The 19,934-nt window shown below is 37.8% G+C and overlaps 1 protein-coding gene across 1 annotated transcript in view; it reads right to left on the bottom strand.

The window, feature by feature from the left end:
* Positions 1–6,934: 6,934 nt before the first annotated feature.
* LRRC27 (leucine rich repeat containing 27) overlaps positions 6,935–19,934 on the bottom strand; it is a 58,995-nt gene continuing 45,995 nt past the window's right edge. Inside the window, exons 9-11 of the mRNA XM_015813968.2 lie at positions 18,702–18,841; positions 11,444–11,570; positions 6,935–7,075 (exon numbers count right to left, since the gene is read on the bottom strand). Of these exons, the coding sequence (XP_015669454.1) occupies positions 6,935–7,075; positions 11,444–11,570; positions 18,702–18,841 (408 nt within the window). The remainder of the gene's footprint in view (positions 7,076–11,443; positions 11,571–18,701; positions 18,842–19,934) is intronic.

Here is a 19,934-nt window from a genome sequence, read left to right on the forward strand (position 1 = left end):
AACTCCACCACCAACTCTGCCATAGAATCAATGAGCTTAAGCAGGAATGCTGCTACATATCAGGGAAGAAGGTAAACAAGCAGTAATCTTAATCTATTAAAATATTTATTCTGCTTTAACTGTGGCTAGCATTTCAACCATATATGTTGTGATATGTTCCATATTTTTCTGAACAGTAAGATCTTCCAGGAATCTGAATGATTTTCAAGCAAGGAAAAATATTAAGCTGACTGATGGGCGTTCAGTTAGAATATAAGTGGAGATAAGCAGGATATGCCAAGAAAAGATGTACAACTTTGCTTCAAATCCCCAGGTAGATATACCATTCCTTAGCTTCACTTCTCCTGTTTTTTCTGCTTCTGCCTCTGATATTTCCTTTTTTTCAACTCCTTCCCCCCCCCTTATCTAAATCCTCCTTTCAATAACTAGGAAGGGAAGTGCATCACCTTAATTTCTGATAGGCTTCTCTTTTATAGGAAGTATCTCAGAGGCACCCTGGATTAGCAGGGAAATATAAACATTATTGTGTCAATCTGATTGGGACTGGGCTTTGTTCAGGTAGAGCTACACATAGCAATCAGATAGTATTTTAAAAGGGCTTTATCTTTCCAGAAATCAATAGTTCTGATTGGCTTTCCTATGATGCATATCAGCCATATTGTTTTGTACATACTGTATTTCTTATGTCAAAAAGAAAAAAAGGGAAGCACTGCTATAATTTAGATGGCTTCCTCCCAATCAAGACTACATTTCTAGGTATTCCACCTGTCCCCATCTTCCTTTCCTTCCCAGTTCCCTCCTCCTGTTCTCCCTTTCCTTCCTTCCTTCCTTCCTTCCTTCCTTCCTTCCTTCCTTCCTTCCTTCCTTCCTTTCTTTCTTTCTTTCTTTTTCTTTCTAATATTGCCACCTAACCAAGCTATTCCAACCAGCATGCATTAAAATATGCATCTTCTCAGCCCCTGGGAGTTGGGGGCCCCTGTTCTAGGGGACAGCCAGCACCTTGAACTGGGCCAGGAAGCTTTTGCAGCATAGATGTTACTCGATGCTTTACAACATAGATGTTACCCGACTGGCTAATGCGGTCAGTAGGTGAGCAGCTACATTCTGTGCCAATTGCAACTTATGAGTCATCCTTAAGGGTAACCTCACACAATCCTGGTGAGAAAGATGGCAAAAGATAGGAGGCATCTACTGTTAGTTTGTTTTTAATTTCCTGTTATACATTGCCAGCCTTTTTAAACCAGGCAATAGCAACTTTTTACTTCTGTCCATTTTAATGGAGCAATAAGATGGTCATACTAATAGGACTTCTTAGAAAAGCCAAATGTGGTTTGAATGTCAGGTCCCTGGGGGGCCTTTGGACTTGGATATACTGATACAGTCTTAGCATCACCACTGGTTACAAAATGTAATTCACCTGAAGCTAAATGATAGATCAAAGAAGTGTTTCTCAATCTAGACATCTGGACTTCAACTTCCAGAATTTCCTAGGCAGCATGGGGAATTAAAATACTGCTACCTAGCATGGCTGGCTAGGGAATTCTGGGAGTTGAAACCCAGATGTTTTAAAGTTGCCAAGATTAGGAAACACTGGATCAAAGTGAGATCCCATTCTGCTTTATTGCCTTTCCCTCCTTCTCAGCAAATATGGCAGATCTGCATCTACAGAGCCATGCCCATTCGTAACTGCTGCCTTAATGGGGAAGCAGTTTGGGTAATGAAATGTCTGCAAGAAAACAACCAAGCTTAGACAGCACCAAATATCCCTTAGAAAACAAAAAGACCCAAACACTTCCCCATCAGCAATCAACACCCAGAAAAGCAGAGCTTAATACCTAGAATAATACCAACAATCAAGAAGTAAACAATACCCCAAATTAAGGAACTACCTATTCAGACAAACAAGCTAACAGTAAACAGCAGTCTAAACAAGGAACCACCAAGAAGACTCCCACCAACACTGACAGGGCAAGCCACATATATGAAAAAGGCAAACTCCACTCCCTTCTAGCACTGATGATGTTACCTAGTTTGGTAATGAAACAGCTGCAAGAAAACAACCAAGCTCAGAGAACACCAAAGACCCCATATGTCGGAATGTTTGAAATGATGGAATGCCAAAATAAGGAGTCTAAACTGAGTTATTTATTTTTATTATGAAAATTTGCCACCCATCTCATGTCCAATGACTCTGGGTGGCTTACAACATAAATTGATAGTGTGACTTGATTGGAAGTCAGTGGAAGAGCCTGCATCTAAAGGGAACTTTGGGGAAAACTGGGAAGTTTCAAACAAGCTTTATAATATTGTTTTGGATTTGAATGAGAAACTATTGAGGAAGCCAAGAGAACAAATTGCTAAAATTATTCAGCTGTAAAATAATCAGGTCATGAATTACTTGGCTTTCTACTTCAGAACTGGCCAAACTGCATGTAAATTGCAATACCCCCACCATGCAATGAATGGATTCATAGTGAGTTTATCTTCCACATAGGCCCTCCGGTAACCACTTAAGATATAAACAGCTGATAGCCTTGGAAATAAAAGGGAGAAATAGCCAATGAAGAGACAGGAGAAGGCGGATGAAAAAACAATTTCTGCTTGGTCCATGTGGAACTTTAGTTGGTGTGATTATACTGAAATTGAGATCCCTGCAAGACAATCTGACGAAGAGCTATAGACAAAGTATGTACCATGGTGTTGTTGGCATAAATTTGACACTGAAATGGAATGAATGGAATGAAATTCAAGAACCAAGGAGGTCAGTATAAAGAGTGAAAGGGTGAATGAAATTCCAAAGAGCACCAACAGGTAACAAAGAAGGAATAGAAATTCCAATCAACAAAAAAGTAGACCAAGAGATAAGACTGAAATCAAGAAAGTGCTGTGGCACTAGCACCAGGGTGAATTATTTTGTAGCTATTTTTGTCCCTGGGCTGGTTAACTTTTTTTGTCATGAACTGGTCAGAATTGGGTGGAGTTGGGTAACATCCAAACTGAATAAATAGCATTTACTACTTAGACTTATATCCGTTTCACAGTACTTTACAGCCCTCTGTAAGCGGCTTACAGAATCAGCATATTGCCCCCAACTATCTGGGTCCTCATTTTACTGACCTTGAAAGGATGGAAGGCTGAGTCAACCATGAGCCAACCGGTCAGGATCAAACTGCTGGCAGTTGGCAGAGATAGCCTGCAATACTGCTTTCTATCCACTGTGCCACCATGGTTCTTCTAAATAAATGTGAGACCTCAAAATTTGGTAGTCCCATGTGTGAAAAGATCTAAAAGAGCAAGAAAGGTGACAAATAATTGATCTAGGCTACAAAAATATCATTTAAAACACATTATTACAGATTCAGTTGAATGGGCCATATGAAAATGTTGCCATGGGAGCAGAGTTGCAATGGAAGGAAAAAATGCTGCAAAGGGACCTCTATTGAAATGTAGCAATTGTAAGTCTTTCAGATATATTGGACTGCCACTCACCTCAAATCTAAGCCTCATGGTCAAGAATTTTGTGACTTTTTACTGTGATGCAGTATATCTGAAGAGTACCATATTGACATTCCCTAAAGAATTTTTGCTCATTTTGGAACAATTCCTATGACCCAGCTAATTATTTGGGAAAGTTCCCTATCTCACCAGAAAAAAACCACGGAGAGAGAGGAAAGCAAGCAATGTAATATGAAAATTCCATCTGCACCATCCTTAAATAATACATATATTGGGTAGAGCTTCACAGCTCTTTGTGAAGAATGCATTGGTTTATTCCAGCTTTACTTCTAATTGGTGCTCTTATGAAAGTCTCCCAGGGAGTATTTAAGCCTTGTCACTATAAATCCCCTAGACTGCTCAGATTTTCAGATTCTCAGTCTTTCTTTGTTATTATTTTCGAGCGCTTTACTATGTGGTTGACATGAATCAGTTGAAGGTTGGAGAGAAGACCAAATAACTGAGAAATGCTTCTGATGTTGTTGATGAAGAATAGGTTTAAATCTTTACATTTTCTCCTTTTAAGGCAGTTTTCATCAACCTAGTATTCTCCCTATTACAGGATTTCAAGTCCCCTAATTCTCCAGATTTGGGGTGACTTTATTAGGAATACCAGAACTGGGACAGAAATACAAAAACTTGGCACCAAGTTATCTTCACAACCACACTCCCCCAGTAGAATCAGCCTGATTTCCCAGTCTTTCTGGGAAAATTCATGGCTACCAACCTACCACTTTTGGTACGTTGTGTGTGTGTGTGTGTGGGGGGGGGTGATGTTCAGACATGCTTCTTTTGTGTAGCAATGCCAGGCTTTTGAAACTGCCTCCTAGTAGAAATTAGCCCAGCTCTATCATTTCTTTCTAGAAACAGCTGAGAAATGGAATTATTCTGGAGGGCATTTGGGGTACAAAGCTTTCTTGAGTGGGGTTTTATAAATTGATGGCTCTTGGTATATTGTCAGCCCTTCAAGGTAGTCCCGACAAGGAAACCAAAACCAAGAATATTGGCGTCTATATAAATTTTATAAATAAATAAACAAACTGCCTGCCATTAAATGTATCAGGAAAATGCTCAGACTGACACTCATAAGCCCAAAATGAAGGAGCTATGGCAATGCTCATTTCTGTTGTCACATAATTGCTCTGACCTCTATATACCTGAGAATTCTGAGCTAGCTAGGATGGAGGTGATGGTCTGTATTTTGTATAGCATTTCCTTTAATAAATTGGAGGCTGGACCAATACATGATAAGATTTTGGCATTGCTAAACCAAGTCAGGTCTTACTGCTGAGAGTCACTAATCAACATGCTCTATGCTTCTATTGAAGGGTCTGGTACTTCACCTTCTGATGAGATGTGGAGGTGGGATGATCAAACTGGGTTCCGAGACCACATAGTGGTATCCAGGGCTTTTTTTCTCATAGAACGCCCAGAACGGAGTTCCGGCACTTTTTTTGGATGGAACCTTGTAGGGTAGGCAAGGCAGGTTGTATGACGTGTGTGAGTTCCGGCACCTTTTTTTTTTTATAGAAAAAAAGCACTGGTGGTATCACATCCATTTATGGTAGCTTCCTCATCCTATAATCATGACTGCAAAAATTAATGGTTGCATTTTTAAAGCAAGGAAGAAAGGTTTTCCTAAAATCTAGACAAAAACCAAAAAAATTCAACCCAATTCACAGAAATGACACAGGAATCTTGCTTAACATTATCACCCCTTCTACTGCAGCCCTTCAAATGATATAGGAAATGTTTTATAATCAGTTGAGTAATTAATTTTACATGGTGGGTAACAGTTTTATGACACATATCCTGTATCAGTTATACTGATTGTGTAAGTTATTCCAAATTGAGGCAGGCCAGCCCTGCTGCATTTTGGAAGTGCGTTTTGAACAGAAGAGTCATTCTACAAAATTTCTGCTTTGGTCCTTCCCTGATAACAACAATAACACTGCTCACATAGGAGAAAAGAATGAAATAGCAGATGATGGATGAAATGAGTAACATCTCGTGTGTATGTGCTGAGATATGAGATGTGTTGTAGGAAACAGCACCATTTAAGTACAAACACGTACTGAGTAAGGAACAAGGACAATCGAGGAAGGCTTTGCAATAAACCAGTGAAACTGACCAAGCCATTTTGAAGATGGATAGTCAGTGTTAATCAGAGTTTTTGTGGAGTTATGAATAAAGAGTAATTCCTGTTCCTTCAGCCTCCAGCTGTTCTAAACATTAAAAAAAGTTCTTTCCCACTGGAAGTTCAGCGTTATCTCTCCCTTTCATTATGTGGATGGAATACAACTACAGATGGCTAGTATTAGTACCACCATAATGCAAGCCTGCTAGAAAGTGCACTCCATCTGAAAATGTTATTTTGCCCCAAGGCAAGCACTAATCAGAGACAGGACTCAGAAACAGAGAAGAAACATCAGCTGTTTATTGTATCAAGAGAAATACAGCTGGTACAGCCACATCCTGTCTTTAACAAATTGTTTAAATCTAAGAAGGTTGAGTTATATGACGAGTGGGCGGTTACATAAATCAGTTAAAGAAATACATAAAGATCAGGCTAGTCTCTTGTCTCTTGACCACTTTGCTACTGATTTCTTGATATTTAAGTAAAATAACTGCATTCCTTAAACGATTCCAAACATCACATATGGAGATACTGGCAATGGCTCTCTGCTAAAGTTATGTGCTTAATCTTATTATGATAAAATGCATTTGATGAATAATTGCTTCAGGGAGATTTGTTTTATAGTTCAACGTGTAGCTTTCTATCAGCTTTGACATTTCCATAATAACAAAATCCTTGAGCATCCAAGTTCAGAGACAAGTTTTATCACTTTTGAGGGTACAATAATAAAATCTGATATATGGTTAGAAACTTCGAAGCCAAATATTTTCTTAACATGGAAAACAGGCCTCTCAGCTAAGGCACATAGATGCTAATGAGCTAAATATCAGTCTAAACCCTTTCAGGGTTTTTTTTTGGGGGGGGGGGATCCATTAGTTTAGGAATGATGAAAGGCCAAGTTGATCACCTCCCATTCTCAAAAACCTTTGTCAAGAAAGGCTGTTATTTGGTTCCTGAGGTTACTATACCAGAATTAGCACAATATACAATTACATAAAAAAACTTTTCTACTTCTGCTAAGGCTCGTTAATACAGATTAAATTATGAAACATAAGGTGTGTGACAGAATTCTGAGAAGATAGAAAAAAAAACAAAATGCAACCACACTATCCTTAAACCCACACTACAACTATAAGGTATTCCAAAGCCTTAGGACATATATTAAATTTAACTTTATGAAATAAAAACAAACAACAATAAAGAGGCAATATGTAGCTTTAAAAAGTCTTTTTAAAAACAGATTCTCCTAAAAAAAAAACAACTAATGAGAGGCTGCTGCATGAGAAACAGTCTTTCATCCACTTAAAATGTCATTTTAGAAAATATATTTGTGGGTAGGAGATTATCTGCTGTAGGAAGCAGCTCGCCTGTAAAAGCGGTGAAACGATACTCCTTGTGAAGGTCCTTCTTCAGTTCAGCAAGCTGCTCCTCAAAATGCTCAACCTGTGGTGGTGGCAAAGATTCAGATATGAATAAACAAGCCGCATACAGCACCACATACAATGATCAACTTAACATAACACGAGCTGAAGAAGTTTCTTGGATGAGAAAGAAGCTTCAAAGAAAAACAAGAAAGCCCAGTTGCCTCGTGGGGGAAAAGCATTTTTGGGATAACTGTGACCTGGATGACTGAGAATCTCCACAGACATTTAGCTATGACCATGCTATTTTCAGTTGTGCCTCAAACAATAATACTATGCAGTTGCAAACTTGGAGAGCTAACCCTGGCTGTCTGCCATTGTCGTGTCAGCATGAAATAATGGATCCTGAATTGCCTTTGGCTAAGAAAACTTCAATGATGAATCCTGCTCAGTATTGTGGCTAATATCTATTCTACTTATTTATTGTGGCCAATATCTATTATACTGTGTAGCTAGATCTCATGGTGGAATGCAGTGTATCTCTAGGGGGGAAGAAATAATAAAATGCAAGAATTAAGAGCTGCCCTGCACTTCCTGCTTGCCCCCGACATGAAGATAACCATTAACTTTTGAGAACATGAATACACAATGATGTGCCCAACCCAGGGGTAGGCAACCTCGGCTCTTTTATGACTCATGGACTTCAACTCCCAGAATTCCTGAGTCAGCTATGCTGACTCAGGAATTCTGGGAGTTGAAGTCCATGAGTCATAAAAGAGCCGAGGTTGCCTACCCCTGGCCCAACCCATCCTGACCCACCACAAAGGCAGTCTCCACCTGTTATTTTTTCTTCAACTTTAATTATAATGTATTTCTACTTCTCTGTTAGCACAAGCATGCCGAGTCAGATGTTCCTGCATCCTCCGGGTCTCTAGCCACTGATTTCCTTTCCAGCTGGACGGAAGAATGGGCACCAGCATACCTCTGGACATGACTTTGGATCTGAAACCCTAAAACTTTGGGGTGCAACATTGTGTGAGCTTTCCTGCAGGACAGGGGCACGCACCTCCCGGCTGTCTTCAATGCTGCAATGCCAAATCTGTAGTGGAGGTGGATTTTAAATGTATCTGCGATGCTGGAATTATCTTTAGGCACTTTTTCCACCTCCCTGCCCCCATGCCAGATTTCAGGAGTACCTTTTTAAAAAACTACAATATATTTTAAGCTGCCAGAAGAGACTCTGCTCTCTGGATTCCTCCAAGTGTGTGTATAAGGACAGGGAGACTTCCTCTGGCTTCACAAGGCAGAGGGGAAAAAAAGGGGCGACAAGATCTCTTCTCCCCTGTTTCTGTTCTTGTGAGTTGCAGGAGAAGCAGGAGAGAGATAATGGGGGAAAGGAAGCAATGAAGACTGGCCCCTTTGCTGTCGATTCACTGGTCTTTACTTGTAGGGTTGAAGACCACCATTTAATCTTCTGCTGGCTGTGACTGGAACTAAAGGAGACATTCACAGCCCACCTCTTCTCTCCTCTGAACTCTCAGTGTGGCCAAAAGCTCCATTCTGTTTCATTGCCAAGGCAGAACAGAGGCCCAAAGTACCGTCAGGATGTGGCTGGGTACTTTTGTGCAGGACAGCCTTCCGTGTAATAATGGCCAGTATTGCTTTGTACCACCATGGGTTCCCAAATTCCATGGCAAGCAAAATTAATCATATGCTTAAACTGCAGCAAAGATAGGATATTTATGTTTATCGGGGCAAATTCCAGAATATGGGTACCATAGCCAAATATGGGAAAGTTACTTTATTAAGATAATTTCCTAGGATCAAATGCCATTGAACTTTTTAATATCTTGGATTGTGCGGTGAGTTTCTTGCAGCAAGAACAGCTTGGATTCCAGTAATATTTCAAAGATAATTAGATTTATTGGACCATGAACTTCCTTGGTTACTAGTACAGCCCCGGAAATGTTAAACTCAGTTGTTGTCAAATGTGGCTTAATCTAACAGCTCTTGCAGCAAGCGCAACAATTGTCATGCTTCTATTGTAGTTCTACTCTGTTCATTTTACTTGAATGTAACTCTTACTGGGTTCAACAGGATATATTTCCATATTAAAGTGCATATGATCAAAATGTTAGTTTAGCATAATTTTAGGATTTGCAAGGCCATAATTCAGTGACAAAACTGGTTTTACCTCTGGCGTTTCTTGACAGGGCTTAAAAAATCTAGTCTACTGCTAATACTTGATAATACTAGGCTTAGTTGACCAATGATCTAAATCAGTGACAATCATTCTGTTATAAAATGGAATTATATTTATATAAAATTATAATTCTTAACCACCTACGGGTAATCCTCGCTTAATGACTGGTCACTTAGACAGATCATCCCAGAGCTATTTTCAAAGTTACAACGGCTGCAACATCCTACAGCCACGCCACACGTTTTGATTGCTTAGCAACCGGATCAGGTTTATGGCTGATTGCAGCCCCCTGCACCCATGTGACCGTGATTTTAGTGGTTTTTGCATTTACTTCCAGTTTTTGCCAAAAATTCCCATTTGGGAAAAGAGGTTCGCTTAGAGACCATGGCGTTCATTTAGCAGTTGCCACAAAAAAAGGACATAAAACCAGGCACAGTCATGTGGTGACCCATTTAACGACCACCATGAATTATGACCATAATTCAATTGCAGTCATAAGTCGAGGGCTGCCTATACCATATCATTTTTTAATACTGAAGAACATTTTTTAAATCAACCAGTTAAGCAATGAGATGGAACTTATTTCTCTTTTTCCACCCATCATTAGCAAATCACAAGACCATTTTCCGAGTCTTGGATTAAAAAAAGAGCCTTAAAGTGCTTTTTTAATGAATTTTTTTGTTCAGTTATATATAGAACAATCTGAATACTTTGAACCATATGGAGTTTCACATACTAGGTAATCCTTGATTTACGACCACAATCAGACCAGAATTTCTGTTGCTAAGCAAGATACGTGTTAAATGAGTTGTGCCTGATTTTACGACCTTTATTGCCCCAAATGTTCAGTGAATCATATGGTTGTTAAGCAAATCCAGTTTCCCCAATTCGCTTTGCTTGTTGAAAGCCATCTGGGAAAGCTGCCAATGGGCCTGGGACCACTGCAACTGTGATATATGTATTTCAATTGAGAAGCACCCAAATTTTGATCACATGACTGTGGAGATGATGCAAAGGTCATAAGTGTGAGGACTGGTCATCACTTTTTTCCGTGCCTTTATAACAGTTCATTGGTCAATAAACATAAATGACTGTAAGTACCTGTATTTGTCACCATGTTAGAATAATATCTTGCACTAGCTTTAGTCTTGTTTCTCTATATTTCCAGTTCTAGTATACTGTCAGTTCTAAAAATGATTTTTCTTTAGAAGGGTAAACATAATGCAGGTAGTCCTTGTCTTAGAACCATTCATTTAGTGACCATTTAAAGTCACAACAGCACTGAAAAAAAGTGATTTATGACCGTTTTTCACACCAATGACCATGGTAGTATCCCTGTGGTCACATGATCAAAATTCACATAAATACAACTGGCATGTATTTATGACGGCTGCAGTGTCCCTGGGTCATGAGATCCCCTTTTGCGACGTCCTGACAAGCGAAGTCAAGGGGGAAACCAGATTGACTTAACAACCATGTTGCTAACTTAACAACTGCAGTGATTTGCTTACCTGTGGCAAAAAAGGTTGTAAAATGGGGCATAATTCACTTAACAACTGTCTTACATGGCAATGAAAATGCTGGGCTCAATTGTGCTTATAAGTCAAGGATTACTTGCATGCATAGGTTTCATGACATATAATATTAATGTAATATAATATATATATAATTTCTATTGATATTTAAAAAAAAATCCCGCTTGAAATGTTTATTTTATTCATTCATTCATTCATTCATTCATTCATTCACAAACCACCATAATAAAAATTCTTTGTCCCATTTCAACTAAAGTGATGCTTCTTCATTTATTTTTCATTCATGTTGCTTTATCTGCCCATCCTACAAACCAATTGCATTTATTTGAATTAGTTAAGGACTGTTTTAGAATCTTGATTTATATGCAAATCAAAGTTCTGTCAAAATAGTTTATGATACAGTTTGCAATCAAGAGGAGAAGGGATTGGAAAACACCAAGGGGAAGAAGGTGAGTGAGCACAAATCACATTCAGTCCCAGCATTTAGAAATGGTATATATCACGGGTGTCAAACTCGATTGCGTCACGTGACATATCGCAATGTTTTCTGCCTTTGCCGAGCCGGAGTGGGCGTGGCCTGCATGTGACGCATCTGACTCTCGAGCTGCCAGTTTGATACCCCTCGTTTATATGAATTAATCCTAATTTCAAAGGGAATAAATGCAGCCTACAATTTCAAAGCCTTTGATTTGTTTTCTAAATGCAAACCTACAGTTTCGAGGTCTTGATTTGCTTTTTCCATATCTTCTTTGGGTAGCCCTCTTAACATTTTTCTTCTTTCTTTCATTAATTGTGTGTGTTGTTTAATGCGATTTTCTACTTCTTTGTATTTTGCAGTTCTGAAAGAAGCAGAATCAACTTTTTTTCAATTTGTCTCGTTTTCATGGATAGATCGACTTAGCAATTACATATCTAATAAATACTATTACAGCGATTAAAAAGCCATATGACAATGTAGAAAGAATAACACTTTAAAAGACTTGAAGCTTCTGAGCGTGTGCATATTTGGGATATATATTTAGGTGTCTAAAGCTACAGGATTAAATAAAACTGTGGAAATTTTAATCTGCTTGTCCTAGTATACAAAAAGTTAGGATGCATTCTTGCTTAGAAATAATCTTTTTATAAACTCAATTAGAATTTAGTAAACACAGAATTATACCCCTTTTTTCTCCTTTCCCCCTTCCTATCTCCTTCACCGCCCCATCCTGGTATCCTTTCCCATAACCCATCAGGGAAAGATGTAAATAAAAATGGATCTTGATTCTTAACCTATCTTTGAAAAAAATACACAACAGAATAGAAACCAGTCTACTAACGTGGACAATAAACACTGTAAAACACTATGCATTTATATAAATGATCCCGTCTGTATTCAGGTTTGGTCTTAAATACTTAACAAATAGCAAGTTCTGCTCCTAGCCTTGAGGAGGTACATAATACCTACAGTTGATCAAATTTCTTAGCACTAGAAGCAGAAGATCTGCTGAACATCTCGGCCCCTTCCTGGCAGAAAAAATACTATTACAACATTAAATAATGTTCAATTTGGAGTCTTTTCTTAACAGCCTCGTTCAGCTTAATGATAGGGCTGGCTTTGAGAGCAGTTTTCAGAACAGAATATGATAGAATAAATATCTCTGGGTGTATGCAGTCGGACAGAAGAATGTCCTATTTTAATAGCAATGGCATCATTTTGACCACTACCTTGGCTCTGATTATCCATTCTGTGCATCTGTTTTTATAGAAGGGCAAGGAACTTCTAATATTAGAATATAAATTCATATTTTAGATACATATCCAGAAAAACACATCAGCAGCAGTGATTTTTCTTAATATGGAACAAAAATAGATCCAATTTTTCCAGCAACTGTTGGCTAATATGAATTTCTTTGGTTTTTTTTTAATCATGCTGCGGTGTGGTTTTGAACTGATGATACTTGTTTGTTCTGCTTATGGCCTGGTTCTCTGTCAAAACAATAGAAATCCTGACCAATATTATTCCACAAGGTTATGGTTTAATTTTACATTTAATACTGTACTTAGAAAACAGATCTTCCCTTCCCTTCATTTTTTTTGCTATGTTTATCTGCTCTCTTAATTTTTTTCTACATTAAAGAAATTAAAAAGAAAATGAATATAGTTTGAAATGCTAATGTTTCCAAATGAAGCATGTGTTCCACCAATGCCCTTTTCTGGCCAGGAGGATGACTTGGATGGCTTTTCATGCATCCAGAGTTCTTGTGGCAATAATTCCTTTTAATGTAATCTCTAGAGGACATACAGAGGTAATTAGGCAACAGGGCCATTGGTACCATCTGGGGCTCTCTTGTCCTTGGCAATCTTAAAGCCACCTGCTCTTTCTGATTTTTCTGAGAAAAAAAACACAAATATCACTACACTTAGGCATAAAGCCATCATACATCCTTGTAGTGTCAGCCTGTGGTTTTGATTTTGACTTAAAAACTCATAATGATAATGAGGGCAGGATGATTCACCAAGTACTATTCTGTTTGCTATCCTATATTGAAAGTAATTAGATTCTAACATTATTTACTTTTCATTTGAAGATTTTTGTTAGATATATAGCCTGGTGGTGTACATAAAATAAAATCCTCTTTAATTTTGCTCCACAATAACTTTGTGAGCTAGGATGTCTGAAGTCAACCAGTGAGCTTCCGTGATTAAGAACTTGTTTTCCGTTACTAGTCTAATATTTTAACCTCTGCATGACACATTTCACATGGGCTTTCTCTTTATATTAACTTTTATTCCAGCCCATCTTATTTGCCACTAGGTAGCATGTGTTGTTTCCATGCCTTTTTCTTGCAGGTATCTTCAAATGAAAAAAAACCCATATATTTGCATACAAAGATAATATCTGAAGACTTCTTCAGAAATCAGAGTTTGGTTTATTATAGCAATGCTTCTCCTTTCAGACATGATTATTGAAAAAAACACAGAAAATATTTCAAACGCTGAAACTTCTGGAAATGCAGAAGTAATATCTATTCTAACTGTATGCAAAAAAGGCATGTGCTGTTATTTTAGAGAACAATAGAATACGGTATTAACACATCGCCTGTTCTCTCTGATCACTGTGTTATCAACTGCAATCAGCTAAGAAAAAGATTCTTTAAGCTGATTAAGCACAAAGCATCTGTCTCCTGTCTTCAAGCTTTAAACCAATTAAAAATGATTTTCCTCTGAAGTCCCTAGTTAGGAACATGAAGTTTCCACAAAACAAATTATAGAGCAAAATCCAGGAAGAAGAAAAGTTATATTAGACTGGTGTGGCAAGATCATATTTAAACATTAAAACAATACTTTTACAGACTGTATACACAAACAAGTACAAAAGAAAAGGAAAAGAAAAACAATAGTTAACAAAAGATCATAATTTGCCAAAAGGTCAGCTTATAACATTTCTAAGCATAGCTTAACTGTATGCAAGCTCAATGACCATATACAACATCAGGAACAGATAGTCACTCTTTAATTTGTGTACATTAAGACTTTCACAAAATTGCCATAGAGAGCAGTGCTTCTCAGGTGTTATCGCTGCATTTCACTTCAACACTTGGAGGACATGTGTATCAGCTGCCCTTTCTCAAATGAATTGAAGATGTCACTGAAGAGACACACAAATGCATACACATTTCCATAAGGAGCTGGAGCTTCCATTATAAGATTATCATCTCATGTGGAAGCAAGGGCAGTAGAACTAGATTTCTCACTGCAGACAATTGAGCTCTATGCAGGGAGACCATCTGTTCACTTATGTCATCGTCATGACTAGGAGCAGGGAGAATATATTGCTCCTTAAATATTGAATTATATTTGTTGCATGTCTTGGACTGTGAACCCCACTGATTACATTTTCTTCTATGATTACGTCTGCGTGTTTGCAGGTATGTAGCACAATTTATCTGATAAAGTAGTATGAGATAATGAAAACTTATTCCCAATAAAGATTAGTCCTTAGCGGGAATAGGAATCCATGGCCCTAAAGATGTTACTGAATTACAACCTTCGTTAACCTTCACTTTTGCTGATTGAAGCTGTAGGGAACTGTTGTTCAGCAGCATCTGAAAAATCATAGTTTTTCCATTCTTCCTCTAAGTCTAAGGTATCACAATTCTACTTATTGACACTACCTTTTCTCTGCAAAGTTCAAATGCTTTTTGAAGCTCTACTTCATAAATGGCCCAATATAAACCAAGCTTTAGGATTAAAATAATGGTTCTTGGCTTGTGTGTTTTTTCTTCCTATGAAACTTCATTGAATTGGGAAGCTTTTGTTTCCATTTTCAGTTAACCACAGCTTTCTGTGTTTTCTTAATGAAATTATTAGTTCAAATTCTATCCCATCTTTCTACAGGTAGGAATTGGAAAAAATAACTTTGAATTAAATGATGGACTCTGAACTATAGTATAAGACAGTGTTTGTCAACCTTGGCCATTTTCAGATCTGTGGAATTCTGGTAGTTGAAATCCACAGATCGGAAAGTTGCCAAGATTGAAAAATGCTGGTATAAGGGATTAGCTTGTTTAAATGCACAATTGTTAAGGTTAGCCAAAGTTTGGCTAATCGATGATTAATTAAAGAAGAAAAACAGCCTTCTGATTTTTCTGCAGCTGAGATGAAGGACAAAGTGTAATGGTGTGCAACCTGTCCACAGTATATGAAATCATGAGTGGACATTCTGGGTACAGAAGAATTGAGTGCTATGTAATTTGGTCTAAGCTCTTAGGAGAAAAGTAGGATGCAAACACACCATAAATACTAGAATACTAATTTGTTTCTAAGTAGAAACATGGAAGATGGATGTATTTGTTCATTCTCTTTCCCTTTTAAACTTTTAAACAGTGTTAGTCAACAGAAATGTGTTTATAGAACAGAGTCCTATCTTATTTTTTTTTTCTAGAACTGACATGCTGCATATAGTACTAATGAATGAATACAACAAACTAGTTTGACTTAAACTGGAGGAATCTTGGCTCAAATCTCTGGTCATTGGCAAACTTACCTGTGGAATAAATTGAAAGGTGAGAGGAACAAATCACTATAATATAATCATTATATATTTCTTGGAGGACAGATGGGACAGAATTGCAATAGTTTCTTCACCCAGAAGAAAGGTATGTCCTATTTGTTTGGGTCCCCTCTCCACACAACTATTGAAAGATGGTGAACATCGTCTTCTATATTACGCTTAGCAGAAATGGAACTCAACTGAAACGTTTATTTCTTATTCGTAAGGAGAGAATTCTTACTATCCGTTTGCCTTGGATGCTTGAGTTGTTATAGTTTACAGTGTTTGGATTCAGCCATGGCAGTGTTATCCATGTGGAATTTTGTCTTCTCCTTTAAATGCCTATACAGGCTCTCACTTCTGCAATGAATAAGTGCATCCAAGTTTTTAGCTCTTTTTTGTAACTGCCAACCAGAAACTATTAAGTCCTCGACTGAATCCATAGTTTATCTTTTGTTTAATAAAACTAGCAATCAGCTGCACTGCCCTTTATGGCAGTCGTTCATGATATAATATTGATAGCAACATATTGGTATAATAAACATCTTCCGGCTCAAAGTACTTTTTCTTTTAAAATGCTACTGGCATTTCTGCTGCTACAGAACTTGAGTCAGATTGTGGGAGCTGATGCAATGCACATTATGAAACTATAGAAGAGCAGGGAAGAGAAGGAGGAGGCGGAAGAAGAAGAGGAAGAGGAGCAAGCAGCTGTACCTAGTGGTTAATTCATTTTGCTAAATCTGAAAGAAGGACCTGGAATGTTAGAAAACTGTAGTGCCAGTTTCTGAATGAGAAAGTATTTGCAGTGTGTCAATTAGTATTTTATTGATAACTAGCTGTTCCCGGCCACGCGTTGCTGTGGCTCAGTCTGGTTAAATGGAAAAGAAAGAAAAGAGAAAGCTTTTACGTCCAACAAATGGCGCTGTTTTTAAAAAAAACATGTTTTACATGTTTTTTCAAAAAAAGCATGTTTTTACCTGTCACAGGTGTGACATCTATATAATAGGTATATAAAAACATGCGCGTATTCGAATGCAACGTTGTGTCAAAATTGCAAAGCAATCGGTAAAGACCTTTCGGAGATTTAAGATTTTGAACAAATGAACTTTTACATTTTTATTTAGATAGATAGATAGATAGATAGATAGATAGATAGATAGATAGATAGATAATATGTTGTATATATCTCCACTAAATATTAAATAAATGCTTCCATTTCATAAAACAGCTTGTATCTATAATAATAGGACAAGCAGATTACAGGTAGTCCTCAACTTACAACAGTTTGTTTAATGACAGTTCGAAGTTGCAGTGTCCCAGAATCACATGATCCCCTTTTGTGATCTTTTAAAAAGCAAAGGCAATGGGGAAACCAGATTCACTTAACAACCATATTACTAATTTAACAACTGCAGTGATTCACTTAACAACTGTGTCCAAAAAAAGTTGTAAAATGAGGCAAAACTCGCTTAACAAATTTCTCACTTAACCACATGAATGTTGAGCTCAATTGTGGTTATACGTTGAGCTCAATTGTCGTAGGTTGAGGAGTACTTATACATAATTAGTCCTCAACTTACAACCATAGTTGGGACCAGAGGTTCTGTTGCTAAGCGAGCAATTGCTAAATTTAATGTCTAATTTTATGACATTTTTGCCATGTTTGCTAAGCAAATCATTGCAGTTGTTAAGTAAATCATGTGGTCATTAAGCAAATCCGGCTTCCTCCATTGACCTTGCTTGTCAAAAGAAGGGCGGGAAGATTGCAAAATGGCGATCACATGACCCTGGGGCCCTGCAGCTGTCATAAATACATGCCGGTTGCCAAGGGGCTCAAATTTTGATTAAGTGACTGTGGGGATCCTGTGACAGTTGTTAAGCAAAAAGACTGATTGTAAATCACTTTTTTCAGTACTGTTGTGACTCTGCATGGTGATTAAATGGAGGGTTGTAAGTCAAGGACCATCTGTAAGGGGCATGATAAGTATTTTTTTCCAGGGGGGGTGTGAGTAGAAAGAAGGTCAATGAACATATTGCTCATCTGGAATAGAGATATGGGAATTCTGGACATTATACAGAAAGAAAAATGCCATTGTATTTCTCCCAATACAAGGCCTTATTATTGGAGTAACTCCAAACAGCCACATCTCTTTTAGCGCACTCTATAGCTATGTTTAAGTGTTTTCTTCCAATCAATGAGCCAACTGAAAAATATGCCAGCGTAAACTACCCTTAGTTGAGCCCTGTTCTGCTTCAGTAAGCCTGGTAAGTGGTGTTGTCTTTAACTATTTTAATACAAAAAAAGTGACTCTGGTTTCATTTTCACTCCCACCGGGTGCCAGCTTCTCTGGCTTGAGAAAAAACTATCAATTGCTCTCTTGAGATGAAGAAAGGACAGACAAGTTTAGGTGTATGATAGAACAGCTGATTTAACCACTTGTCAGATTGCCCAACTTACAAGTTACAGGTGCACAGGTGTTATTGTTGTTTTGAAATAGGGGTATTTCAAATATTTCATGTCCACAAGGAGCCCACACAGAACTTGACAAACAGTACGATAAGCTCAGGTCAGGCATTACATGGATACTGCTGTGGAATCCAGATTTCCTATCTTTCCTGAACCTCAACCAAAATGTCCATGAAGCGTGGTGCTTGCAACAGCCTAAAACTACATATAGGAGCTTGGTAGATGCCAACTCGATTACATCATCAAGGAAGTATATTAGATTGTGCTGATGGCAAAAACTGTATTGGGTTAAGAGGGAAAACAATACTTGAAAACTGCAACAGCCGAAAGCAACTTTAAACAGACTCCATTTAGGTGAAGAACAAGATGAAGGCAAAGTCATGAGGACATGGCATAAAAGCTGATTACTTGAACGTGGTTTTGTTACAGTTAGGGAGGGGTATGTGGGGCTGACTTCTTTGTTCTTACCTGAAGGTATCAATGGCTTTCATTGAATTTATATTTTGTGCTGTTTCAATCTGCTCATCCAGGTCAGGTGGTTCTTTCCACCCCTCTAGCTTATCATTGCTCTTAATATTATCTGTAGCATAAGGTGCACTTTGTGATACCTAAAAAAAAAAAGTGACATATAATGGCATTAGAACAACAATTCATTGTGCTGGCTGGATTTAACGCAGGACAGCAATATGCCTGCAAGGAGTGGTTAAAGTATCGGAGTGAGATTGGGATGCCAAGAGTCAAGTCTAGCTACAGCCACAGGAGCTCCTTTTGTCTCAACTCAGGGATGGAAGAAGAAGTACTAAATATGTCACCTTGAGTTTATGGAGGACAGGTAGAATATAATCAGAAAAATGCTGAAGCTATAAAATTTGTTGTTTAAATTTTCCCACTATTAATCCCTTTTTTAAACAACACATTTAATCAAATGTAACAATTTCAAATACTACAGCAGTTATTTTCTAATCACAGCCTGAGCAAGAAAGGTGAGTGCATTAAATATGCAATAATTTTTTCTCTTCATATAAAGGGAAGGCAAACTACATTTTAAAGACATATAGAGGTTAAAGGCAATCAGCACATCTCTAAAAAGATGTACAAATGCAGCAGTATTCCTTAAAGTAATTACCCAGTTCTGTGGTTTAGAAAAGGCACCATTATGCACATTGCCATTCCCTACTAGAAAGGCCAGTTATATTTGAAAGAGAAGAAAACAAACATAGTTAATGGGAATTTATTTGCTTTCCATCAACACGTTCTCAGCGACAGCCTGGGGAATCAAACTGAGAAATGACTGGCCCAATTTCTATTGGATGCAGCATCACCCCTCTCATACCTAGAACCAGAACTGTTATCACAATTCAATCAAAACAGACATTTGTGATTTAAAAGACCGCATCTATTTGTCTGTACAAAACAATTTTCAATATCTGGGAGTTGAGTCATGGCAACTGGACTTTTTTTTCTCATTAGTTTGAAACAACAAGAAAAGAAAACCAGTTGCCATGATTCAGCTTCCAGACAACTCTATCTGGATGACTGAGAATCTTCATCATCTTTCAATATGTTTCCCAGCCATTTTTTTCCAAGAAGCGCTTGTTGATGATGTTGTGAGTATTTGGTTTCTCTTTTTATACATTCATGTCTTGAGCCATTAGATTCTCATTTGATCAATCACTACTTGACTATTTGTCATTTACTGAT

This window comes from Protobothrops mucrosquamatus, unplaced genomic scaffold, assembly GCF_001527695.2.
Source record: "Protobothrops mucrosquamatus isolate PMUCROS unplaced genomic scaffold, P.Mucros_1.0 scaffold209, whole genome shotgun sequence".
NCBI lineage: Eukaryota > Metazoa > Chordata > Lepidosauria > Squamata > Viperidae > Protobothrops > Protobothrops mucrosquamatus.